Source organism: Phoenix dactylifera, chromosome 7 (assembly GCF_051530095.1).
Source record: "Phoenix dactylifera cultivar Ajwa chromosome 7, Ajwa_hap1_PhDact_Kaust_v1.1, whole genome shotgun sequence".
Lineage (NCBI taxonomy): Eukaryota > Viridiplantae > Streptophyta > Magnoliopsida > Arecales > Arecaceae > Phoenix > Phoenix dactylifera.
The window spans coordinates 644,683-655,206 of record NC_143196.1 but is presented as its reverse complement, the minus strand read 5'-3'; the positions used below and the strand labels follow the sequence as shown (position 1 = coordinate 655,206).

The window sequence follows — 10,524 nt, the reverse complement described above, 5'->3', positions numbered from 1 at the left end:
AATGGCCCCAAACCGCTAACATCCAAACAGGCAAACCGCAAGGGATTCGAAAGAGCACATATCCTGCCGCTAAAAATTGTTCAGGAAGCCAAAAAAAAATATAGAGTTCATCTCAGAAACATAAAACAAGGGGAGAGACGAATATTTTATATCGGCTGTAAAAATGCAAACGATGGAGACAATAGAGGTAAATACGGGGAAAGGGTTCCTTCCTCCACCAAGAAAGGAAAAAAAAATAAAAGGATGAGGAAGACAGTAGAGGGAGAGAGGAGACTTTTGAGGGTGCTTTCGTCCGTGGAGCTTGTGGACGGCTCAAGATCGAAGAGGGATGGAGACAGATGGAGACACCGCCACGGTAGCGACGTCGAGGCAACCACGGCTTCAATCTCATAGAAGGATAGGAGGGAAGATGCTGGCAACGACGGCGGGGGAGAAGCCTGTCCGATAGACGGCGCCGGCGGCGACCATAGAAGTAAGGGATGGCAGCGACGGCCGGCCGGGGAACGAAACATTCAAATCAGCCCATCCCGGCCCAAAATCCGGCGGGCCTGGGTGGCCCGTAATCAATCTAATGAGACTGTGAGACAGGACCTATCTTTTTATGGTCGTGGAAGCATTTTCTATATTTGTCACGATCATTAATGGACTCATTATGTGGTCCCATCTGAGTTTCTCCCTACAATACAAATCTCGCGCGTCATCCATGACCTAACGTTGAGTGCTTGACGAAGGCCATGGGTTTGGATTTTCATCGTAATACGCTTCGAGATTGTTGACTAATCACTCGGGGGGCTGTATTTGAGGCGCTTGTGGCTGTTGTGATGTTACACCACGATGTTGACCTTCGTTAAGATAATTAATCATTAGAAAGATGTAAGTGGCAAGGACAAACAACAAGAGAAATGGTATGAAAAATGAACCATAAGACAAGAACCAAGGCCAACTCCCCCCCTTCGTGACATTATCACCTCTTTTTCCTGCACCGGTCTTCGTTGCCGGTATGACTTGTCCAAATTGGCCTCCACCTCTCTTGTTATCTATCACCTCTTCGTTCTTCTGATCTTCCGTTACCTGTCCAATTTCGTCTATCACATGAAATTTGGAAGATTTCCAATGTCTTATACCATTAAAGGAATCCCCATGCATCTTGGCTCGGCTCGTCATTAGCCTGTTTCTTTTCCTCTCAAAAGGGCTGGCTAATGCTATTGACCTTTAATCTGCAAGGAAAGAAGAATGACAGTAGCTAAGGAAGCTAGAAAGCTCTCCTCTTCCTTAGCGGTACTCTCTCTACTCTCTGTACTGCTGCTACCAACGTTCTCATGTTCTTCTCTTGTGTCAGCTCTGAACACCATCACCCATCTTCCGGGATTTCATGGAACCCTGCCCTTCTATTTGGAAACCGGGTGAGCTTTCCATATTTTAACACCCATGTTCTAATTGGTGCACGGCTGCTGCTTCTCAATTATCTAAAAATTTAGTCAACTCGTGCTTCTACTTTGCGTGTTTTAGATACGTGACGGTGGATGAAGCGAATGATGCGCAGCTTTTCTACTACTTCATAAAGTCTGAGAGGAAGCCGGAGGAGGATCCTCTAATGGTGTGGCTGTCAGGAGGCCCGGGCTGCTCGGCGTTTTCAGGTTTGGTTTTTGAGATTGGTAAGGCTCCTTTCCTCAACAAAGTGATTGGTAAGCTTCTTTTAGTTTTAGCGATCATGATCCAAGCCAATCAATTCACTTCGATAGTCGTCATGCTGCTTGGAAGTGTTGAGTTCACTTTGATAGTCTATTACATTGGTTAGAAGTGTTTATATATGGATTGAAGAGCAGGGGGGAGAGACTTGAGGACCATAGGGTCAAGTAAGAAAAGCTGTAATAGTGGAAGTAGGGAATTCAAACAATGTCATAGATGGAAGTAATATTAGCCATTGGCAGAAGTCCGAGTTGGCATGAGGAGTTAGATTGTAGCCATAAATTCTGGTGTATAACAGATATATCCTATATGAATTGATCTCGTTAAAGTGTGTCGATGAAGCAAAATGTGAGCTACAAGCCATGGAGTGATTGTCGCCACACCCTTGCTCTTCATCTATAGACATAAATAAAAGAGATGAAGGGATCTATTATCAATAAAAAAAACTACTATAAAAAAATGATGTGACCTGATTATTATGGGTTTGCTTCAAGATTGCTCTATTATAAATTGGATATTATTTATTTGAAACATGAAAATGATCTCTTCATTCCTAGGGTAATAGTACGTACATATCCAACCTTTCTCTCAAATCTAGCAATCACACTGGAAAGCGTGCCTTGGTGCAATGCTAAGATTGCTTCATTGTGACCTAGTTATCATAGATTTGAAGCATAGAATAAGCCTCTCGGCATGTAAAGCTATGTATATCTGACTCTTCTCAAGCCCGTCAATGCTAGGAGTTTCAAAAGGATAAGATTCTATCATTCTATGGAATAGGATTCATGTGAGTTGATAAAGTAGGCCCATGTTTACTTGATGTGGTTCCTCTTATTCAAGAGTAGGGTTAGAAATGGGCTCGGGCCGGCCCGAAGCCCATCGACCAAGTAGACTTAGGGTCGGGCTACGAGCTAGGCCTAAAAAATTTTAGCCTAAGTTCGGATTTAATTACAGAGCCCATCTATTTTTCGTGTCGGGCTCGGGTAGATTATTGGCCTGGCCCAGGCCCAGTTCGAGTCCGAATTCAGGCCCGAACCTAATCCGATTCAATCATTTAGGATTATTCCAAAATGAGCCTATTCAATAATTCAAGTCTCCAATGGGTTCATTGTGCTAGTAGACTTCAAAGTATGTTTGATTGGCTGGATAATTAATTTGTTTTACATTAGCCTTAATTTGACAGCTAGATATTGAATTATAACTAATTTATTTTGGGTGTCATTCAAAGAATTTTTCTGAGGGGTTTGGACCAGCCCAATTCTTGGCCCAAACAGGTAGTTTGGGCAGGGTTCAGGCCCGAGCTCGGGCCGGACTTTTTCAAGTATTTTTAGACCTAAGCCCAATCTGAAGCCCCCAAAAAAATTTGATTATGTTAAGCTGAGATGGGTCATCAACTCTTGGCATGTAAATATTAATGGATTAATGCCATCGATATCTCTCTCTAATCTTGCAGGCCCTCTAAAATTTGACGTTGCCGGGTACACTGATGGTCTGCCAACCTTGGTCTACCACCCATATACTTGGACTAAGGTATGATCTCTCTCACTCTCGCTCTCGCTCTCTCGTTTTCTGAGCTTTGGTGGTTCTTCAGGTGTGCAGCATCATCTTTCTCGATTCGCCGGTCGGAACTGGATTCTCCTATTCGAGTATGGGGAAAAGTTACGAGACAGGAGACACCAAAGCGGCCCGACAAGTCCACACTTTCCTTAGAAAGGTTGGGGCTTTTGCTATTTCTTTCAATTTACTGAATTCATATGTTTAAGATGTTCCGAAGGACATCAGTGCGATTGATTTACGAGCACCCGAGTTGTGATGCAGTGGTTTATTGATCACCCAGAGTTCCTCTCCAATCCACTCTACGTCGGCGGAGATTCGTATTCTGGTATTGTTGTGCCAGTTGTTGCTCAAGAAATTGCAAAAGGTAATTTATTAAAAATAGTCGTTTATTGTATGATCGATAATTTTCTGAAACCAGATGTGATAACAATTCAACAGTCTCTGTTATAAGATTGGTATTCAGAAGATACCATGATTATTGGGAGGGGAAAAAGCTTCCACTCCTTTAAGCCTTCCTTACAAACAAAAAATAGCAGTATAAATTCAACATTGCATCAAATCATTTGTCAATGTTTGTAGTTTCTTCAAGGTTTTTTGAACATAAATGCAAAGGGGCTTGAAGAACAATGTCCGGGTATGAATAGTGGAAACTAATTAGTGCATAATCTGGATAATTTATGATGGTCGACAATTTAAGAATTACTAAGCAGGTCATATTCAATCATGGATATGATAATTTTTTGAAGTCTTCAGAATTCTTTCTGAAGTACTGTTTCACTGATAAATTTGATGCATTCATACATTCATCTGCCTTTACGCCTTTAAGGTTTGTTATGCTGCAGGTGATCAAGATGGAGATGAGCTGCCTTACAATCTCAAGGTTGGTGAACCTAACTGAAAAATATACCTAAATGTGTGTATATTCAAAAACAAAATATAATTGACTTCTTCCTCTATATCTTTCCTGATATATTGGCAACTTCACTTAGATTTTCTTTTCCTTTAGCAGAAAGTATAAGAACTGCAATCTGTGAAAGCAATAAGTGAATGGTGACAGGTTTAGGACAAAGCAGCATATATAGCTGTTTGGATGTTCTCTTGAAATTAAATGAACAAATTATTCACAAAATAGCATCCATTAGCGTGTACTTTATTAATTACTCTCTTAACTCTCCAGGACTAAAATGACATTGAGATAATAGCAAAGCTTATTTTAGAAATAATCTGAATGGTTGTTGGGAGAAAGATCCATACCCCTTTTCTTCAGTAACAAACATCTGGGGATAGGGTAAGACTTCACAATTACTTGATCATGATTCCACTCCTTTGTACAGAACAATGCAAAGCATTTTCATCGTCACTACTGATAGAGAATGTTTATGGTAGTTACATCTAATCGCATTTTGACCTTAAACTGCATGTTGTTTCCATGGTGGTATACAGAAGAAACCTTTCACCCATTACCATAAAGGTGAAGTTAATTTTGACCACTAAAGAACCACCTTTTTGTTGACATATGTGTTTTCCACTTTTCTTAATTAATTAGATATTGCACAGAAAATTAGGTCATTATATCTTTCTTGCACAACATGGACTAATCCAACACAGATAAGATATAACGACTACCAATCCTGCAACATAATCATAGTTTTGATGAAACAAAGAAGTGGTCTTTTTATGAACTTTAGAATGCAACAATAAAAGGTTATCATCAGATTATTCCGAAATTTCCATTAGAAATATATGTAAAAAAAATTTGGTGAGCTGGATCCAATGCGAATGGTCCATAGGGGCATGACCACTAACAACAACCACAATTTGTTTCATGCTGTTGTATAGGGATCACTATTACACACCATAGGCCTTTCTTTTCTGCTGTGGCTGTTATTGTTATTGTTAATTTCTTCCATACACACCATTTTGCTTGCTGATTTTGAGATCTTCTCGACCATAAGAAGGAAAACAATATTCACATCTATTTTCTGTGCCTGTAATCTTGCTTATGTACTGCTTATCTTTATGTTCTTGTAATCTTCTTTTCTGGATATGGTTCCAGGGTTATATGGTTGGCAACCCGTCAACAGATGAGAAGTTTGATAATGGGGCATTTGTTCCATATGCTCATGGGATGGGACTTATATCTGATGAACTTTATGAGGTGAAAGAATTTATCGAAACATTTTCCTAGATTATGTCAAACCCTTTATGCTTTCCTTGTGAACACTTAACATCAGCAACATCTCGAGCAATCAGAATCCATGTTAAGTAATCCGTTACTGAGGTATGCCAGATGCACCAAACAAATATGTTGTTAAATAAACCATATGATTAGCATTAGATTGGAGATGAAAATAAACCAAATGATATAAATAAGTTGTTGGAAGGCAACTATCACATTATAGAGATTGTTCAAAAAATAGATAAACCTCTTTTGCAAGATATCTGATGATGGTCTCTATTGGACCATGTCTGTGGATGTGTCTGTTAGTTTATATCATTGATTTTCATTAAACCCTTTCCTTTATATCAATTCTAGCTAATGTGCCATAATTTATAGTAAAATTCTATTATTATTTTAAGTTTGATCTACAGAATTCTAAACATCATACTTGCCATAATTATTGCATATGAATTTTATCATAGATATTGCTGCTTTGAAGTTGGGTGCATGTCCCAGCTTCGCCACCACAACAATAGTAATTTGGGGAAAATTTTGTCACAGATATTATATAATATCCAAGCCTAATGCTGTTGAGTTTTTTACACTATGACTTCTTATTATGAATAACTGCATTTGTATTACTTAATTTTGGGAGAAGGTATATAATATTTAATTCTGTACTATTTCTTTCTTACAGTCAACCAAGAAAAGTTGTGGAGGAGAATATGCTAGTCCTAGAAACGAGCAGTGTGCAAATTATCTGCAGTCTATAAATGAGGTGGGTGTGCTATTCACTATTAAAAGGTAAAACATCTGTTTTGACCTCTTTTACTGGAAAAGGGTTTTTGGATACATGCAGTGTATTGAGGGAATAAACGGAGCCCAAATTTTGGAGCCAGTATGCTTTTTCGTGAGCCCAAAGCCCAACATGGTTGCTGCATATGGCAGGAGATTGCTTAAAGAGGATATTAAAGAGTTTCCTTTATTAAATTCTGACCTTCCTTTGGAGTGTAGAGTAAATCCCCACCCCTCCAAATTTTGAAACTAACACTTTCAGATGCTATCAAGTGTCGTAGAATGTATTTTCTAAACTCTTCTATCAATGTGCTCAAATGCATTGGCATCTTAAAATGGATTTAGATTTTCGAAGCTACTTCTTATCCCTGCTTTCAGGTTGAAACTTGATCCTTGTTTAAAACTTCAGTTTAGAATTTTGCTATGTGAAAATATTGGTTCATCTGATTTGCTTATGGCCGGTCAAGTAATATCTTACACTAATTTATCTTCATATATGAGTGCTTGTACATGCATCTATGTTGGTTCTTGGGTAACATAACTGCAGATGTTGATGCATTTATGTTTGCTTGCTTGTGCATTCTGATATGTGCAATCAGGAGCAGCTGTGCAGGTGTTAATTTGTTCAAACGGACCTCCAAATATGCACTTAGATTTGCCCCTATTTTCTTTTATACATGCTAAATCATGTAAAGATTGTTGGCTTGCATAAAATTTGAAATTGTTGATGCTTTTCTTGGACAAGAAATCTCACTGTTTCTAGCCTTGTATTTTGTTACAGAGTTCTGCATACTTGCTTTCCTACTTCTGGGCAGACAATGATACTGTTAGAGAGGCTCTCAATATTCGTAAGGTATTATACCTGATTATCTTCACTTCTGAGCTGTATGTAGTGAAATTAACAGTGTAAGTAACATGGAATCTCATCGTGCATGTCATGTATTTCTGCTACACAAATTTAAGGTTCTAAGGGTAGTAATAAGACAAAGTTTGCCAAAGTTACTCGTGGGATATTTTTGCATGGTAATCTGTGAAGTGTACTTGATCTGTGCACTAATCATTTCATTTTAAAAAGGATATTGTTGCATAAAAGCCTGTCAAATGTACTTGATCTGTGTATTAATCCTTGAAGTCTAGTTACCACAGATAGAGCAGACATTTGTGGAATATGCGCTAATTGATGTTCAAGTTATTAGCTTTCCCAAATATCTCGACCATGTTAGCCCTAAATTATGTACATCTTAGTCAAATGCTGCTTCTTTGTGAATTACCAGAGAATGTCTTCATTTTATTTGTTAAATAGCTTTGCTAATGGTGGTATAATTCAATCAAGCAGACTAAAATTTATTCTAGTTTAGATATAAGTGATGTAAAATGAAGTGAAGACGCATATTTTTGACGATGCCAAACAGGGGACGGTGCAACATTGGCAGAGATGCAACTCTGACCTACTTTATACACACAATGTCCCAAGTTCTCTAAAGTTTCATCTGAATCTGACCAGTAGAGGTTACCGAGCGTTGGTATACAGGTGAAGTCGCCACACGTTTCGCATAATAAGATATTTTAATTTTACCTGCTATACTAAATTTTCTTATTTTCCATGCCAAAATGTTGTTACTCGATGCTGCTTTTCTTGTGCAGTGGTGATCATGACATGCTTGTACCCTTTTTGGGCACGCAAGGATGGATTAGATCTCTCAACTTCTCCATCGTGGATGACTGGCGGCCATGGTCTGCAGATGGGCAAGTTGCAGGGTGATCTCTTGTTGCGCTAACCAATTTCATTAGGGAGCTTCATATTATAGTTCTTTAAAGCGTGTGATTATAAATCTTGATGTTCACTTGTCAGGTTCACGAGGACTTACTCAAATAACCTGACTTTTGCAACTGTGAAGGTAAACAGTAATTTTCCTGCCCATAGTAGGAGATCAGAAGGGACTTCATTGGAATGATCATGTTTTATCCACAGTTCTATTCTTGTCCTTGTAGGGTGCGGGACACACAGCTCCAGAATACCGGCCGAAGGAGTGCTTGGCTATGCTCCAAAGGTGGCTTTCTGGTGTCCCTCTGTAGCATGATCATCCTCCATAATTAAGTTGTGAATAATGGCCCCCAAAATCAGTAGCCTGATTATAATATGCGGGCTTGGGGTCAACTGATGTTCTGTATGGTAAAAAGTACTTGTAAGAAGTCCCAGAATTGGAAAGAAGAGCTAAAGAGATTCCAGAGTAATTCATCTTCAAAATTGTGAACCCTTATGCATACACCAGCTTCGTTGTATCTTGATTGTTTTTGCAAGGAAAGACCGCCAGTAGAATGGGCAGAATAGAAGATTGCCATTATCCAAGTATTCATTATAAAAGTAAAAATCATGTCTTGCAACTTGGAAGCACAAAATAAAGTTTATCTTTCAGATCAACTCGAGCCAGCAGTTGCATCATAAATCGCACAGACGTAGATGACACGTAGAGAATTACATGAATCTTTAAGGATTTTGCATATGTTACAGCATAAATTGCACCCACTAACCATATTCGTTAGAGGATATATTACAAAACAAGATAATCTAGAATTGTTAAAAGAAGGTGAAAATACAGTCATCTATATATACTAAAATAAATTCGCATCTGGAAGCAATTCGAGAAGATGCTGGCAACGACGGCGGCGGAGAAGCTTCTCCGATAGATGGCGCCGGCGGCGACCGTAGAAATAGGTGATGGCAGCGACGGCTGGACAAGGAACAATCTAATCAGCCCATCCCGGGCCAAAATCCGGCGGGCCTGGGTCTACTCTGGGCCCTTAATGAGCCTGTCAGACTATTACGGAAAGGGATCGTTTAATCGTTTTCTATATTTGTCACCCTTCGACAGGATCATTAATGGACTCCTTATGTGGTCTCCTTATTTGTCATCCATGACCTAACGTTGAGCACAAACAGGGCCGGTCCGCTTGCCTCGTGCTACGAGTCTACGACTGTGACCATAAAACCACCCGCGGCTTGCTCTTTTTTTTTTTTTTTTTTTGGGTACACCGACGAAGGCAATGGGTTTGGATTTTCATTGTAATTAATGAGGTTGTTGAATAGTCACTCGGGGGGCTGTATTTGGGGCGCTGGTGGTCGTTGTGATGTTTCAATACGATGTTGACCTCCATTAGGATAATTAGCCCCGTTTAGGCAGCTTTTGCTGGGCCAAAAAAAAATAATTTTTTTACGTCTCAAAAATATTTTTAGATTTAATAAAAATATTTGGTAAAAATTTTAGAGAGAAAACTAAAAATAATTTTTTAGAAGAAGCTCTATTTTAGAGCTTTCTCAAAAAATACTTTTAGGCTCCATTGAAAAACTATTTTTTTACTAAAATACATGTAATAAAATATAACAATTACATAAAATATTTTTTTCTAATTCTGAAAATATATAGAAGGATAAAAAATTAATTTATACTAATAATTATAATATTTTATACCTTTATTATTGTACTATACTATAAATATAATATTATATTACATTATATCATAATACATGAATATGTTATGTTAAATAATTTAATATTATATTATATTATGAAAAATTAATTTATGCTACTAATTATAATATTTTATACCTTTGTTATTATATTATACTATAAATATTATATTATATTATGTTATATCATAATATATTGATATATTATATTAAATAATTTAATATTACATTAAATTATTATGCTATAGTATATAATATTATATTACTATATTATAATTGTTGCTGGAAATTGGACCCGGGGGCGGCCGCGAACCGAGAGGGGAGGGGCTCCGCTGCCGGAACAGTGGGTGGCGGTGCGTCGGCTGGTGGCGTTCTCCTGGAGAATCCTGCAAGAAAGCCGGTGGCCGGATTTTCCGGCGCCGGCCCTCCAAAGCTTAAGTCAGAGGGGGCTAATATGTGGGGGGAGTAAAGGAGGAGAATGTTTGTTTCTATATCCGTTTGTGTGTCTGTCCCCCTCTTTCCCCCCAGGTTCTCGTTTATAGAAAGATATTATGTTACCTGGGAGGTGACAGGGTAGATTGTCTTTTTCGTGATAATTGGGCACGATCACGCTCATTAATGGCATTGTGGAGAATAAGGCCGGATCAGACCGGAGTCAGCGAACTGTCATGGTTGATCGGACCCGTTGGAGTGGTTGAACCGCCGGCCGTGGTGGGCCTGGGGTTCGTAGATGGCAAGTGCATTAATTGCTGAGTGAACCGGTGATCAGGGAGAGCCATACGCTTTGATGGTTCAGTGATCCGGAGATCATCTTGAGCCGTGTTCATTTAATGGTTGAGTGCATCGGAGGCCC

General features: G+C 38.8%; 1 protein-coding gene across 2 annotated transcripts; it reads left to right on the top strand.

Annotated features, from left to right (window-relative positions):
• The first annotated feature begins 266 nt into the window (after nt 1-266).
• LOC148702837 (serine carboxypeptidase-like 18) lies at nt 267-8,467 on the top strand. 2 transcript variants are annotated; one of them, XM_088700874.2, is made up of 15 exons: nt 883-1,278; nt 1,340-1,403; nt 1,510-1,655; nt 3,143-3,219; nt 3,281-3,403; nt 3,508-3,610; nt 4,089-4,126; nt 5,303-5,404; nt 6,105-6,185; nt 6,267-6,422; nt 6,984-7,055; nt 7,615-7,733; nt 7,847-7,960; nt 8,055-8,100; nt 8,195-8,467. In XM_088700874.2, exons 3-15 carry the CDS (start codon nt 1,595-1,597, stop codon nt 8,276-8,278), a joined length of 1,176 nt encoding a protein of 391 aa, XP_088557000.1. In that variant the 5' UTR covers nt 883-1,278; nt 1,340-1,403; nt 1,510-1,594; the 3' UTR covers nt 8,279-8,467. The 2 variants fall into 2 exon arrangements, with proteins under 2 accessions (XP_088556999.1, XP_088557000.1); XM_088700873.2 differs by having other exon boundaries at nt 267-1,403.
• The last annotated feature ends 2,057 nt before the right edge of the window (nt 8,468-10,524 follow it).

Coding starts and splice junctions, on each gene's coding strand:
- LOC148702837 (XM_088700873.2), top strand. CDS start 1,234: ATGACAGTAGCTAAGGAAGCTAGAAAGCTCTCCTCTTCCTTAGCGGTA. Junction 3,404..3,507: donor TCCACACTTTCCTTAGAAAG/GTTGGGGCTTTT, acceptor GTTGTGATGCAG/TGGTTTATTGATCACCCAGA. Junction 8,101..8,194: donor TGACTTTTGCAACTGTGAAG/GTAAACAGTAAT, acceptor TTGTCCTTGTAG/GGTGCGGGACACACAGCTCC.